The 14425-nt window shown below is 34.8% G+C and overlaps 1 protein-coding gene across 1 annotated transcript; it reads right to left on the reverse strand.

Moving 5' to 3' along the window:
- Positions 1-2885: 2885 nt before the first annotated feature.
- On the reverse strand, positions 2886-13445 carry LOC129245472 (protein late bloomer-like). The gene is made up of 5 exons (XM_054883651.1): positions 13295-13445; positions 3537-3710; positions 3301-3456; positions 3036-3233; positions 2886-2973 (listed from the first exon to the last, which is right to left on the reverse strand). Exons 1-5 carry the CDS (start codon positions 13364-13366, stop codon positions 2902-2904), a joined length of 672 nt encoding a protein of 223 aa, XP_054739626.1. The 5' UTR covers positions 13367-13445; the 3' UTR covers positions 2886-2901.
- Between the last annotated feature and the right edge of the window lie 980 nt (positions 13446-14425).

Below are 14425 nucleotides of genomic sequence, written 5' to 3' on the forward strand. Positions count from 1 at the left end.
TGTGAGGGCCCCTACTAAAGTCCTGATTTGAAGTCTATTCAGTTTTATAATACTCTTGGACAGACGTAAATTTAGCCTTGGCCATGTTTGCCTAGCAATTTCACAGGTGTTAACGGTAACCCATCTTTGATTTGTAGACCTGATTAATGCGTCCTTAATGAGAAGCTTACAAGTTGTGAGAGGTATCTCCATAAAATTACTTATGTCTGACAGATAGGTACCTTCTCTTGCAAGTTGGTCTGCCCTACAGTTCCCTGGTATATCTCTGTGGCCTGGAACCCAGCAAGAGATTATACGATATTGTTTGGCCATCTCATTTAGAGATTGGCGACAACGTAAGACACTCCTTGATGTTGTTGGGAATGCATCCAGGGCTCGTAGGGCAGCTTGGCTGTCTGATAGAATGCAGATATCCGTTGATGATATTCTGTTTATCTTTAGCCATTTTAAGGCTTCATGAATAGCGTTTATTTCCGCTTGAAAAACACTACAGTGATCTCCATTGACAGATGCCCTCCACAAAACTGACAAGTCCAGGAAGAAGAGCCAAGGAGAAGACGTTCGTGTGTTAGTTTAGTATGACCGAGTCTCAGACGTATGAAAGTTGTGATGTGGTGTTTGGAAAGGGAAATTGGGAATTGGGATTTTTTACAATTAGAATTTATAAAGGTGTATGGATGATTAAATTGAGACCATTCAACCTTTTTCAAGTGGGAATAATGGAGGTAGATAGCTTTAAGGATGTCATTTGAGGAGAATGTGTCGAAAGTTATGGAGGGGTTTTTCTTCTTCTTAATTGGCGCTATAACCGCTTACGCGATTTTGGCCGAGTTTAACAAAGCGCGCCAGTTGTTTCTTTCTCGTGCTAACCGGCGCCAGTTGGACACACCAAGTGAGGCCAAGTCCTTCTCCACCTGATCTTTCCAACGCAGAGGAGGCCGCCCTCTTCCTCTGCTACCACCAGCTGGTACCGCATCGAATACTTTCAAAGCCGGAGCGTTTGTATCCATTCGGACGACATGAGCCAGCCAACGTAGCCGCTGGATCTTTATTCGCTGCGCTATGTCTATGTCGTCGTAAAGCTCATACAGCTGATCGTTCCATCGTCTGCGATATTCGCTGTTGCCAACGTGCAAAGGTCCAAAAATCTTACGCAGAGTCTTTCTCTCGAACACTCCAAGCGTCGCTTCATCGGATGTTGTCATCGTCCATGCTTCTGCGCCATACGTTAGGACGGGCATGATGAGAGTCTTGTAGAGTGTTAGTTTTGTTCGTCGAGAGATGACTTTACTGCTCCGTTGCCTACTTAGTCCAAAGTAGCACTTGTTGGCAAGAGAGATTCTACGTTGAATTTCAAGGCTGACATTGTTATCGGTGTTAATGTTGGTTCCTAAATAGACGAAGTCTTTTACAACCTCGAAATTATAAATGTCTACAGTGAAGTGGGTGCCGACTGTTTGTTTGAAGACAGGAGGTACTTCGTTTTGTCCTCGTTCACCACCAGACCCATTCGCTTTGCCTCTTTATCCAGCGCGGATGTAAAGGCCGATGATGTCAATATCATCGGCATACGCCAGCAATTGGAGGGGTTGGAATATATATTTTTGGCTGCTGCATCAGCTTTTACATTACCAGGGATGCCTATGTGGCTAGGTCAAGAGAATTTAAAAATATATAGTCCCATGCAATCTTTGCAAAAATGTAAAAAATGTTTGTTTTCAAATTCTCGCCTTCGATATTCAGCTGTTTTTGGCAAATTAACTTAACTACAATCAACCATTAGTCGAATTGACTTTGTAAAATGAAAAGTGGTTGATAAACATTAATCCAATCACAATATTTTTTGGAGTAATTTACATAAGTCTTCAAAAATATTTAGGAATGAAAATTTCAAAAAATATTTTGTACATTTTTAGGAAGAAAATATGTATGTTTGAATTATCTTCACCATATTCTTTCAATTGATGTCGATGTGTCAATGTTATATAGTTTTATAAAATTAGGTTACTTTTTTCAATGCTGGGCTCTATCTGAAATTTTGAAGTCCTTAAAAAACTTCAATTCTAGACGTAATAGTGAAAAACTACAACACGTATTTAAGCAAAATTTAGTGTTTTTTAGCTGCTTGGTAACTATCGATATCGTTAACTACGGCTTAACAGCTGAAAATGGCCAACTGTATTGACATTTCTGTTCAGTAAGATGTGCCAAGTCATCATGAATCGTTTAACGCCAAAACAACGCTTCCAAATTGTGTAAATTTACTTTGAAAAAAATAAATCTCCTCGCGAAGTTCGTAGAACACTTCGTCCATTTCACATGCGGTTTACACGCTGGCGATATTATTGACCTTATTTCTTTCGAAACGAGGAAGGAGCTGCCGTTAAGGCCAAAGACGACTGACATCGAACCATGCTTGCTGAATTTTTGCTTCCAAAAATTAATCAGCTAAATAAGACGGCAAAACTTGCCACAAATTTCAGTATTGCACTGATCGAATGTACCCTGTATCTCTTAAAAACATCCGATAGTATTGCGTTATCGTTCTTCTCATATATGAAAAGTATCGAAAAATTAGAAACTCGCAAGCATTTGCGCAGAGAGAATTCGTTGAAATGACTTGTGCACACGTTTTATTATTTCGAAAAAAATTTTAACAAAATCACAGCAACAAAATGTGTAAAACTGTTCCTGAATTTTTCCCTTTTGCATAAAAACTGGGAAATTTTACTGAATATAAAACACAAAAAGAATCCCAAATACATCTCAATCCAACCTAATGTGTGCCGCCGTATAATTAAAAAATTATAAATTGTCAAAGTAAATTTTTTTATTTAAAATATTTTTTTTACTTATTCAACTAGGTACTATTAAAATAATTTAAACACAATCTGAAAATTATTAATAATTATATCTACGTGACTTCGTCAGCAACTTGCAAATTAACAGCAATGCTACCAATATGCCTATGCTCTGCAAAATAAAAGCATGAAATATATTTAAAGAGCAAAATTAGCCGTAACTATTGTACTTACCTCAAAACCAACGAGTAGTGCATGCGCTAATCGCTCATAGCGATACACAGTCAGATATGCGCGTTTTAGCGCAACTAAGCAGCCTTCGTCATATGGATAAACGCTGCGCAAACCATTCTGATAGCGATAACAGGTGAGTGGAATTTTAACATTTAGCTTCTTATAGTCTAGGCTGCTCTGTTCGCCGCAGCATTCATACTGAATATACAGGAGCAAATTAATTTTTAGACACCAAAATTAGTGAAATCCTATAGGGTATTCTTACCGATTCTTGCAGTTCATTCATGGCGCCTGGTGTTACAAGTTCTGTCAACCAGGCTGCCGTGATCAATCCCTCTGTTGCTGCCATACGTTTTTGTTCATTGTAATGCCATAATTTCCATATATGTGATACTATCAATGCTATCAACATTGTGATGAACTGCATAAACAGAAAAACAAGTATTTAATCATTACATAAAGTTATGCAGAGTAGTGCATTCTCTGATATTTAATGCTTACACAGCAGAGTATTCTAACAGAACCATTAACAGCGCCTAAGCAGCCCACGAATGAGGAGAGCACCAGTAAACAAGCCGCTGCCAGTTGCACAATCTTTTCCATATGTTCTGCTGAGCCTTCTGCGAATTTTTCCAATTCGTAAACGCAGGCGACCACCGATAATATACCAATGATCTGGAGAAAGAAACAAAAATTAAATTCAAGCAAGAACTCAGTTTTACGTGCGTAACTTTTTACTTAATTTTTTACTTCTCTTAAAATATCTGTTTTAACAGCGGAAACAGTTCGACATTAAATGTGGGCAACGCTTTTACTTAATTTGACTAATAAATGACTAAAAGAAACCAAAAATGTCATGATAACAATACAAAAGTAAAAGTTATGACATATAATGAAATAAATTTTTTACCCATTTTGTGATAATTTCTGCATACTTGTCTAAACATTTTTTTTGATTATGATACTCTTTCCAGCCGCACACACTTCCATTACTTTCCATTCCAAGATGCTCATGCATGATGATGCTCACGTCTTTGATGGAACCACAGAAACTGGTAGAGCTTAGCTGATAAGTATGAATAGAAATGACCTCAACATAATTTTCAGACTTCCTTGCTAAATATTTTGTATGGCAGTTATTTGCAAGAGATATCTGCAAGCATTTTCGTGAAATGAGAAAGAAGTGACGCAAAAGGTTTTTGCATGAAAAAACAGTCATGCAAACCAAACAATACGGCTGCGTTTATAAGGGTGGGCCATATAGCGTTTGCTTTTTGAACCACCTATTTTTTTGAGAATGGTAACACAAATGACATGTCAAATGTGTTCATATTTTACTTAAAGGTTTGACATTTACGAAATGGGACGCTATACGCTTGCACAATATTGGGAACTATTGAAAACCTATTTCCAAAGTGGTGAGTCTTCTTCTTCTTTTCTGATTTTCACATCAGTGTCTACGTCAATAAGCAAAATTGTCGGATTTGGGGCTCAGAAAATCCACACGTTACTGTAGAGAAGCAAATGCATCCACAACGAGTCACTGTTTGGTGCGGTTTTTGGTCTGGCGGCATCATCGGGCCATTTTTTTTTTCGAAAATGAGCGAGGAGCCGCGGTTACAGTAAATGACGAGCGTTACCGTGACATGCACAACGAGTTGTTTCCAAAAATTGAAGAGGATGACATGAACGACATTTGGTTTCAACAGGACGGTGCAACTTGTCACACTGCCAAAGTTACACTCGAACTTTTGGCTATCGTTTTTGAAACCCGAATAATCAGCCGAAATTCCGATATCAATTGGCCGCCTCGGAGCTGTGATTTTTGCCCGTTGGACTATTTTTTGTGGGAAGTCGTTAAGGGCAAATGCTATGCGAACCATCCAGAGACGATTGATGCTTTAGAACACGAAATCGAAGTAGCCATTTATGAAATTGGAGCCCAAACTATCGAAAATGTGCTTAAAAATTGGGTTGATCGAATGGCCTACTGTGAAGCCAGTCGCGGCAGTCATTTGAACGATATTATTTTTCATTCATAAATGACAATGTTCAATCGACTAGCTTGAGACGTATACAATTATCAACGGACACAAATTTTAAGCAAAATGGCTGCATTCGATGAAGAAAAAAATAATTCTTCGATTAACGAAAAAAATTTCAAGCGAAAGAAAATCCAAAAATTATTTTTAGTATCTTTTTCGTAATTAACTATTTCTATGGGGATTCTGAAAAAATTATTCGATTTCTTTTTATAATATAAAACATACGCTACATACCATTAACAAGCTTTTGATTACAAAAATAATCGGAGGCTTTTCTTGCGCCATTTTTTTTTTGCGCTGAATGCAAATCTGGTCTTTTAAATGGTCCATTACATATTTTTATGAAATTTTGTGGAGGTTTCAATTTTGAAAATTGATTTACAATATGAATATTTGACATTTTAAAGATATACTTGGGTGCAGCGTCAGGCCCGAGAACTTAGTGTCACTAATGCTGGAGATTCACGATATGATGGATGGGGCTATACAGATCCGACAGTGATCTTTCTTTAAATGATTTTAACAGTGGCTGGTAACTGAGAGGTGCAACTTCTGCCGCCTTGCATCAGGATAATAATTGACGTTGAGTTTAGTGCTCAAACCACCTCCCCACGAAATCCTTGATGGCAATACCGGAGGCTTAGTTCGGGTGGAAGTACCAGACTGTTGAGTGAGGCTTTTGATGTTTTCTTCTTGTAAAAAAAAAGAAAAGAAACATATTGTCAAACAGGCATGTTGCCCGTGGCTGACTTACTGTGTACACTGTGCTCGAACCTACTGTGTTCTTAATAGCATACGAAGTATGATATAAAGCAGAAAGTTAAGAGAATTACAAGAAAATAAAGATCTTCACACTTCTCCAAGCCCGTGTTATACTTATACATGTATGTATATTCTTTGCAATTAGACAAAAGTACAATCAATTGCCACCAGCTTCTGGACGTAAAATAGTTTCAAGCAATCCATGTTATTCTTATACTAACGCCTATTTTAAGGCACTCTAAAAATCGTATTAGATTGAGATTTAGAGAAGCGTTGCATGAAAAAATTACAAAAAAACCAAAAAAAAATCATTATATTGTATATTTTGAGGAAATGATTATTTCCTATTTCAATTAAGGTACTTATTAACCCACGCCAATATGAGTTATTAGCTTATAAAAAATCGATATATGTTTGACTTTTATTGTAAATTAATTAGCGGAATGGGTCTGATAATAGGATCCATTAATTTTCGAATAACCTAGCATTTCACCTACCGCAGAATTAATACAAAAATGTGCGGAAAAGACTACTTTAGAGTCAATAAGTTATTAAGCACATCATAATAAATAAATACAAACCTACATAAATGACTAGAAGTAAAAATAAAATTCCAATGAAATAATAAGAGATAGTAAGACGGACTATCAGAAATAGTAAGACGGACTATGAGGCATTGAGTATGTGTATACATATATGAATACAGATGCACATAAGCATACGCTTGTGTGTACACATTTACATATGTATTTATATACTTATTATACTAGGGCGGGTTAATTTCTCTTTTGTCGTCGTTCCCAGGTATATTTTATTAATAGGGAAATGGAGGGAATATGGCAATGAAGATTGAAAGTAGAAAAAATACACCTTCTCTGGCAGGTAAAAGGATCTAAAACCAAAATAGTGATAAACACGTTATTAATTGTAAACGGAATTATTGATTAAATAAAGGGAAAATATGTTTTTTTTTTGGTTGGTGCGTGACTATCATTCGGAATTCGGAGAGAACAAACGTTCGAATCTCCGTGAAACACCAAACACTAAGTATTTTCTTACATTTCTAATAACGGTCGCTCCTCGGCAGGCAACGGCCTCCGAATGTATTTCTGTAATGAAAAAGCTTCTCATAAAAAACCATTTACCCGTGCGGAGTCGGCTAGAAACTGTAGGTCCCTCCATTTGTGGAGCAACATCAAGACGCACATCACAAATAGGAGGAGGAGCTCGGCCAAACACCCACCAAAAAGAGTTATGTATGTATGTATTATTACCTTCACAATAACTTCGAATGAATTAAAGATACCTTCTTTTAAAATTTGCAGAGGTGGGTTCGAAATTGACTTTAAATCTTTGATCATGTGAAGCTTTTTCTTAGAATTTTAGGTACTCATAGAATCCACATCTGCTACAAGTAATTTTCCGAAAAATCATTCCATACATGTTGATCCACCCTAATGTACTATACACACGTTTACAAAACTAGCCCATATATCCTTTGGGAGTATACATTTTCTCATTTAATTTTTTGTAATTAAAATTTGATTATGTTTCAATAAAATTATAGTTTATTTTTAAGTAAAAACCATATAAATTGATGTTTCAACCTTCTTCGAAGTTCAGAAAAATTCATAAAATCTTCAGTCGGAATTTTTAGAAAAATTTTGAATAAGTAATTTTATAATATAGTTCATTAAATTTTTGTTTAATATTATAAAAGAAGGTTTGAAGTTCAACAATTTTGCTTATTGTATTTTGTTTCGTATAAAAGACATTTTTTATTTGGAGGAAAAGTACCGCACCGTAAGCAAAAAAAAAATAAAAATTTCGAAAATCAACCTTTAATTTTTTAATTTTAAAATGAAATGGACTATAAGACTGCATTCCCAACAATTTTCTTACCATTCTGATGAAAGTGTAGTAAATTTTTATGAAAATTTTATAAAGTTTGCTGAATTTCGCATAAAATTTGCTAGATTGATTCATAAGGCTCTTGCTAAAAAGAAGTTGTCTGTAAAGTCGGTTTACTGCCGATAGTTTAACGTGATAACGTCATAACATAACATAACATAACATAACATAACATAACATAACATAACATAACATAACAGAACAGAACATAACATAACATAACATAACATAACATAACATAACATAACATAACATAACATAACATAACATAACATAACATAACATAACATAACATAACATAACATAACATAACATAACATAACATAACATAACATAACATAACATAACATAACATAACATAACATAACATAACATAACATAACATAACATAACATAACATAACATAACATAACATAACATAACATAACATAACATAACATAACATAACATAACATAACATAACATAACATAACATAACATAACATAACATAACATAACATAACATAACATAACATATAACATAACATAACATGCTGTTCAAGCAAGGTAACGACGCATGAGCAAGATAATGACGCATTTTTTGGTGCGTGCAGCCGGCTACATAGAATTATAAGACGTTATCACGTCAAAAAATAATAATAACATTAAAACAACAGGTATTATTAACAAACTTGGTTTTATTTTAAATTCTTCAAGTGAATCAAATTAATAATAATCAATAAGAAGGCATATGCAAATACAAATACGTGAATTTATATATGTACATATGCGCATATACATACACATATACGCTCACTTAAGTAGGAGAGAGCAAGATGTCGAACGTTGCCGTTCGTTTGCTTTGTTTGCTTTGTCGTTCGTTCCGCGCTTTCGCTTGCAGTTCATTCAAGGTAACGGCAATGAGCAAGGTAACGACACATGAGCAAGGTAACGGCAATGAGCAAGGTAACACTAATGAGCAAGGTAACGACACATTTTTTCGTGCGTGCAGCCTGTTAAATCGAATTATAAGACGTTATCACGTCAAAAATGCGCTGTGTTTTTATTGAAAACTAAAAACAATGTCAAAATTTAAATTCAGAGTACCTGATTTTTTTTTTTTTTTTTTTTGTCGACGGGTGTAGGAATATTTTTGTATAAATTCTTGCATGCCATTATTAAAAACTTTAGCTTGACAACTTGGCACTGCCTAGTTAAAAACATATTTTTCATTTTGCCGTCCACGCACAATAAAAAGTGTCAAAAACATGAAAGCATTTTTTGAGCGACGGAAAAAAGTTTATTGAATACCAACATGGAAAGGGGCACGATTCACCAAATGACATAGAGAGCTCGAGATTTTATGTTCACAATATGGGCACGTACGGCTGCATTCATACACTTGTGTTTATATGTATTTATGCAAACGAAAATATAATATTCACAATCACAAAAGTATCTATGTATGTATGTGTATGCGTAAAAAAAAATTCTAATTGATTATTACACTACAGACGCAAGGTTAGAAGTTCACCACAGAGGATTAACGGATTTATGAATATTTTCATCACTTTAGAATTTTTGAAATAAAGCAAATAACTAAGAATTCTCCTTGAAATGATATTTGATCTATTAAAAGAAAAGTAAATAGTATTAGTGTAATAACTAGCTGATGCCAGCAATTTCATATTAACAATATGTTTAATTTATATTTAGATTAGAGAGAGGACAAAAAAAATCTTAAAGAACTTGAAAGCAAAAAATTCTGTTTACAAACAATGCTAAATGATGTATTTATGTACTAATTTTAAGGCATTTTGGTAGAAATCGTCATAATATTATTTATAGCGTATTTAAAAATGTACATATGGATGTTTGCAAGCTTTGAGCTATCGACGCCTAGCTGAGCGTATGGAAGTGCACAAAAGGCCTATGAATGATCCCAGCAGTTTTTTACATTGTCAGCACAAAAGTTCGACGGATGGGTAACTGGAATATTTTTAATTCAAAAAGCAGTATTTGTGTAAAAAGTAATACCCGCCTCCATTCAATTGCCTCGCATATGGTTTGGAAAAAATGTTGACGATTGAACTAAGCAATAAAGCAAACCGAAGTACATTTGCTCTCGAAGTAAAACTCCTGGAGTGTATAGAAATGACTTGAAGACACTCGAAGGCATGAGCGGTATTTTGTCCTAAAGCTTGTCCAACTATCTTCCCGGCAAAAGTGTATGACATTCGTCTGTGCGTAGATACCCCACTAAAAAGAAATCTCCGAAATGAGCGAATTGCAATTTTGAGTGAAAGTCAGGCTGTACTCAAATCCGTGTCATCCTTCGAATTTAACTCCTCAATAATACCCGCATACGGTGAACAGGGAGATTAAACTTATTAAGGACAAGTAATCATAGTCAGTTGCCGGCTCACAAAGGTATACCCAGGAACGAGGCATTGGTTGCAATCGGCTGGAAACGCTGCGACCACGAAATAATAAGACCAGAACGTATGAAAATCCAAAGCTCGGAGGGGAAGAGCTAAGACTACGAAACGTAAGCTGGCATCAACTGTGAGGTTAGGCAAAGTCCCTGTTGAGAGAATATAATCAGAATAAATTTAAACATCTCACTAACCTCACTTAGAACAAACTGAGATTACTCACTGGCATTCTTACTGGTATTGCAGGCTGCGCAGCCATGTGCATAGGCTATGAATATTGTCTATCAATTGTCCAGAAATATCGTTAGACATACTTCTTGAATGCGATGCCCTGAAGAAAAGATGAAGCAAACATTTCGGTCTAGTACGATTGGAAGAGAGTCACATGAAAATTAGAGAACACCAATTAACCTAAGGTCGAAGTGTAAACTTCTATTCCATATATTCATACATTCATTGATACCCTCGAGTTTTCCTCTTCCCCCAGTTTAGGCAAAATCGGCAGAGTATAGTAATTTCTTCGAAGTCTACATATAAGGAGCAGGCTACAAAAATGCATTTAATATCGTTTTGGACGAGCACTATTAGTAAGGCATATGACCGAGAATTTCCTTGCGTCTTGTTGTTGATCTTACAAAAGGAGACACCTAAAGTTGTGTGCCGTCTTCGAATGTTTATGTGAAGTTTTTTCAAGGCTGAAATGCACTTGAAACTAAACTAATGCCTGTCGAGGGGTGACTACAATTGGAAAGAACTTTCTTCTACAATTTTATTTTGTATGTCCCCATGCGGTATGACAACCTTTGAATACTAACCACCTTGAAGCAAAAATACGATTGTTTAAACATTTGAACTGAAATTTTAATTGGCTATAAAAACTAAACTAGAATACTTCGATATCGATACTTTTATTACCTTCTTTAAGTTTAAGTTCGAATATATACATATTGTTGAGTATAATCTCTCAACAAATTAAGTACCATATTTTATCAAGTAGTCAAAGAGGTGCATAAAATCTTTATGACTACAACCCGTGACAAATGATGGCACAACAACATTTTGACTAGTGTTGACTATGTTTTTAAAAAGTATAGCTCATTGCGGCCGCCGTAGTCGAATGGGTTGGTGCGTGACTACCATTCGGAACAGCATAGGTTCGAATCTCCGTGTATGGAACACCGAAATGATAGAATGCCTTTTTTTATAACGGTCGCCCCTCGGCAGGCAATGGCAAATCTCCGAGTGCATTTCTGCCTTGAAAAAGCTCCTCATAAAGAACCATTTGCCGTTCGGAGTCGGCTTGAAACTATAGGTCCCTCTATTTGTGAAACAACATTAAAACGCACGCCATAAATAGGAGGAGGAGCTCGCCCAAACATTTAACAGAACCGCCAATAATTGCATCTAAAAAAAGTTATGAATTTGTTATTTGGAAATATGCGCACCTCCGTCAAGGAAAAAAGTTACAAAAACTCAATTTGATTTTTTAGCAACTCCAAAGTTTCGCTTTATTGCACTAAAGCTTAATAAGCTTTCCAAAATCATTTTAGAAACTCTTAGAAATTCTAATTGGGTGATGACAAGTTTGTAGAATTTTCATAATTTTTTTATAAAACTTCTTAATTAGATTTGACTTTTATAAGCCAATTTTTAATCCCAGGAAAAAAATTTAGTATCGTTGTAATCAGCATAACAATTTTATTGAGCCAAGCTTTTGAGTTTTGCCAGCGAAGCGGTGTGTATTTTTTATTTTAGTCGGAAAATCTATAATTTTCCGAAACGACAAATTTTCAAAGAAAATTCAGCTTAAAGATTTAAATCCAAGTCACAAAAAGCGACGCGTCGCAAATCACATTATTTTTGAGAACAAATCGGAAAAATTCAGTCGCGTTGCAAATGCAAGTTTTGGACGGGTGTACAACTTGGTCAATAAACTGGCTAAGATAGTTTCAATAACTTCATTTAGACTATTAGAATTAATTTTGCGATGTAACTTAGGAAGCTTTTCGTTGCTACAATTCGGTCAGCCTATGAGTGGAAGATCACTGTGGGCATCAATCATTGAAGAGTCTTTAAGTGCTATTTTGGTAGTTATTGTCGGAAATTATCTATTAAATCTGTCATCACCTTTATTCACATAATATGGCCAAATTTGTCTTATACATTCTTTTCCTTCTCTTCCTCGTTTTTCTCGAATAAAATATTTCAACAGTTATTTATATATTACTTTGGGAAAAAATAAATGCATTATTGTCTCGGTAGATGGTCGTAGTGATCGATATTTCAAAAAGCATCGATGACACAATTTAATGTTTGTACTCGTTGTTAAGGTGACAATGGGTTTTTTTTTTTGCATTCAGTTGTGAGTTACAGGGTGTTAACAATGGAAGTCAAGAAAGAGTAAATTCCGCACATTTTACAGTTTTTCTTTTATAAAGGCGAAAGTGCAAGCAAGATCGCTGAAGATGTGAGTGATGCCTCTACTGTAGCAGCTAATTTCGTGCAATTTTGATTTCGTCGGTTCCGTTTGGGCATTTTTGATTTTGAAGAAAATGTAGTTACAATCACAGAAATAACAAACAATTGAGCGGCATGCTAGCAGTCGTAGCATCGCCCAGAAGCTAAAAATCGACCATAAAATAGTTTTAAACCATTTGCGCAAAAATAAAAAATAAATTCGTAACACATATTGAAAGTCACCGTTCCTTCAAGAATATATTAATATCTTAATGTGGATAATGCAACATTTTTTATTTGCCTATTTTATACGATTTTGCTTAGTTTATCTATTCTGTAAGTTCATAAACGACTATTTGAATTTGAAATGTTTGAATTACATTCACTTTCCTTTCTTAAATTGACATTTCATATATTTAATTATGCGTTCAAATAATTATTTTATTTTATTCAGTTTTTTTAATTTATAATTCAGTTTTGTTTTTGAGTTATAATTACATATTGTAAATTTTTTTTGACATTACGTAGAAATATATATGCAATATTGTTAATATTATTATTGGACCATAATACACTGCGACCTCTGATGGGGTGGGTCTATTGTGCTTGACATGTACATATGTATATATTTTATTATTTTTATAATTTTTATTCTTTGCATTTAACCCACCAGACTTAGCGTGTTGAAAACGATAACAGTCCACTGCAGACAAGCTCTGCTAAAAGCCATAGTTAACGGCATTTTTCTTTTCTGTGTATTAAAATTTTTTTTTATAAATATATTTATGCTATGTTTTTCAAAATTTCATTTAATGTTGATATTGATTAATTTTTTTTTCAAACACAATATATTCAAAATAACGCGCTGCTAATGCACGGCACCTTTAAAGACAAACAACAAACTGTCCTCACGAAAGCGTCTAAAAATTTTCAAAACACTCGCATTTTTCAAAAAATTCGACCAATTAAGTGCCAACAGCGTAAGGAAGATGCCAATTTATGATTTTGTGCGAGTGTATGAGTTTATGATGAGTCTGCCGGCAGTGGTTGTCATTTCTTAACACTAACACACATACGAGTATACCTACATATAGTTTTGTATACATGCATAAATTTATTTTTCCCCGTCCGCCCAACCTAATTTTTCCAAATTTTTTCTACAGACTTACTGACGAGCCACTCACCGTATGTCGCCTATGTGTTTATTAGCTAACGAAAATAGCCAACCGTGAAGGCTATGTATGCGAGCTTCATTCAATTTGGAAATGCAAAGAGGCGCGAAATTTTGGCGGTCACAGTAAAAGCGCCATATAAATAGACAGTGGACGAGTAGGTGTCTTCTGTTTCTCGGGAATAATATTTACTTATATATAAATTTATATATTTTTTCTGTACTTCACCTGTTGGTTGTGTTTTATATGCGAAAGTCTCCTCAAATTAGCTTTGTTTCCAAAAGTATTTATTTTCCATAAAAATTCTTTATTTAGCTTGTTCTCGCAAATCGTATTTTATTTATATAGCCTGACACTTGTTAAGCCTTCTGTCATGTCTCATAGCGCCCAAAATTTTGCATAAGCTGATTTGACTTAACAAATACTTAGGTTAGCTTAGGTTATACTGGTTGATTAAGGAAAACCATTTGTTTTGTTTTGAATGTTTAATTTTTTTTTTTTTTTTTTAAAGTAAAAGTAATCGAACTGCGCCGTTTCTGATGCCAAAGTACATTCAGGCATATATACTCATACACGTATTATATTTTGCTCTCTTGAGTGAGCCATCACCTGAGAGCTCGCATTGTCTT

The sequence above is a fragment of the Anastrepha obliqua genome, chromosome 4 (assembly GCF_027943255.1).
Source record: "Anastrepha obliqua isolate idAnaObli1 chromosome 4, idAnaObli1_1.0, whole genome shotgun sequence".
Classification (NCBI taxonomy): Eukaryota; Metazoa; Arthropoda; class Insecta; order Diptera; family Tephritidae; genus Anastrepha; species Anastrepha obliqua.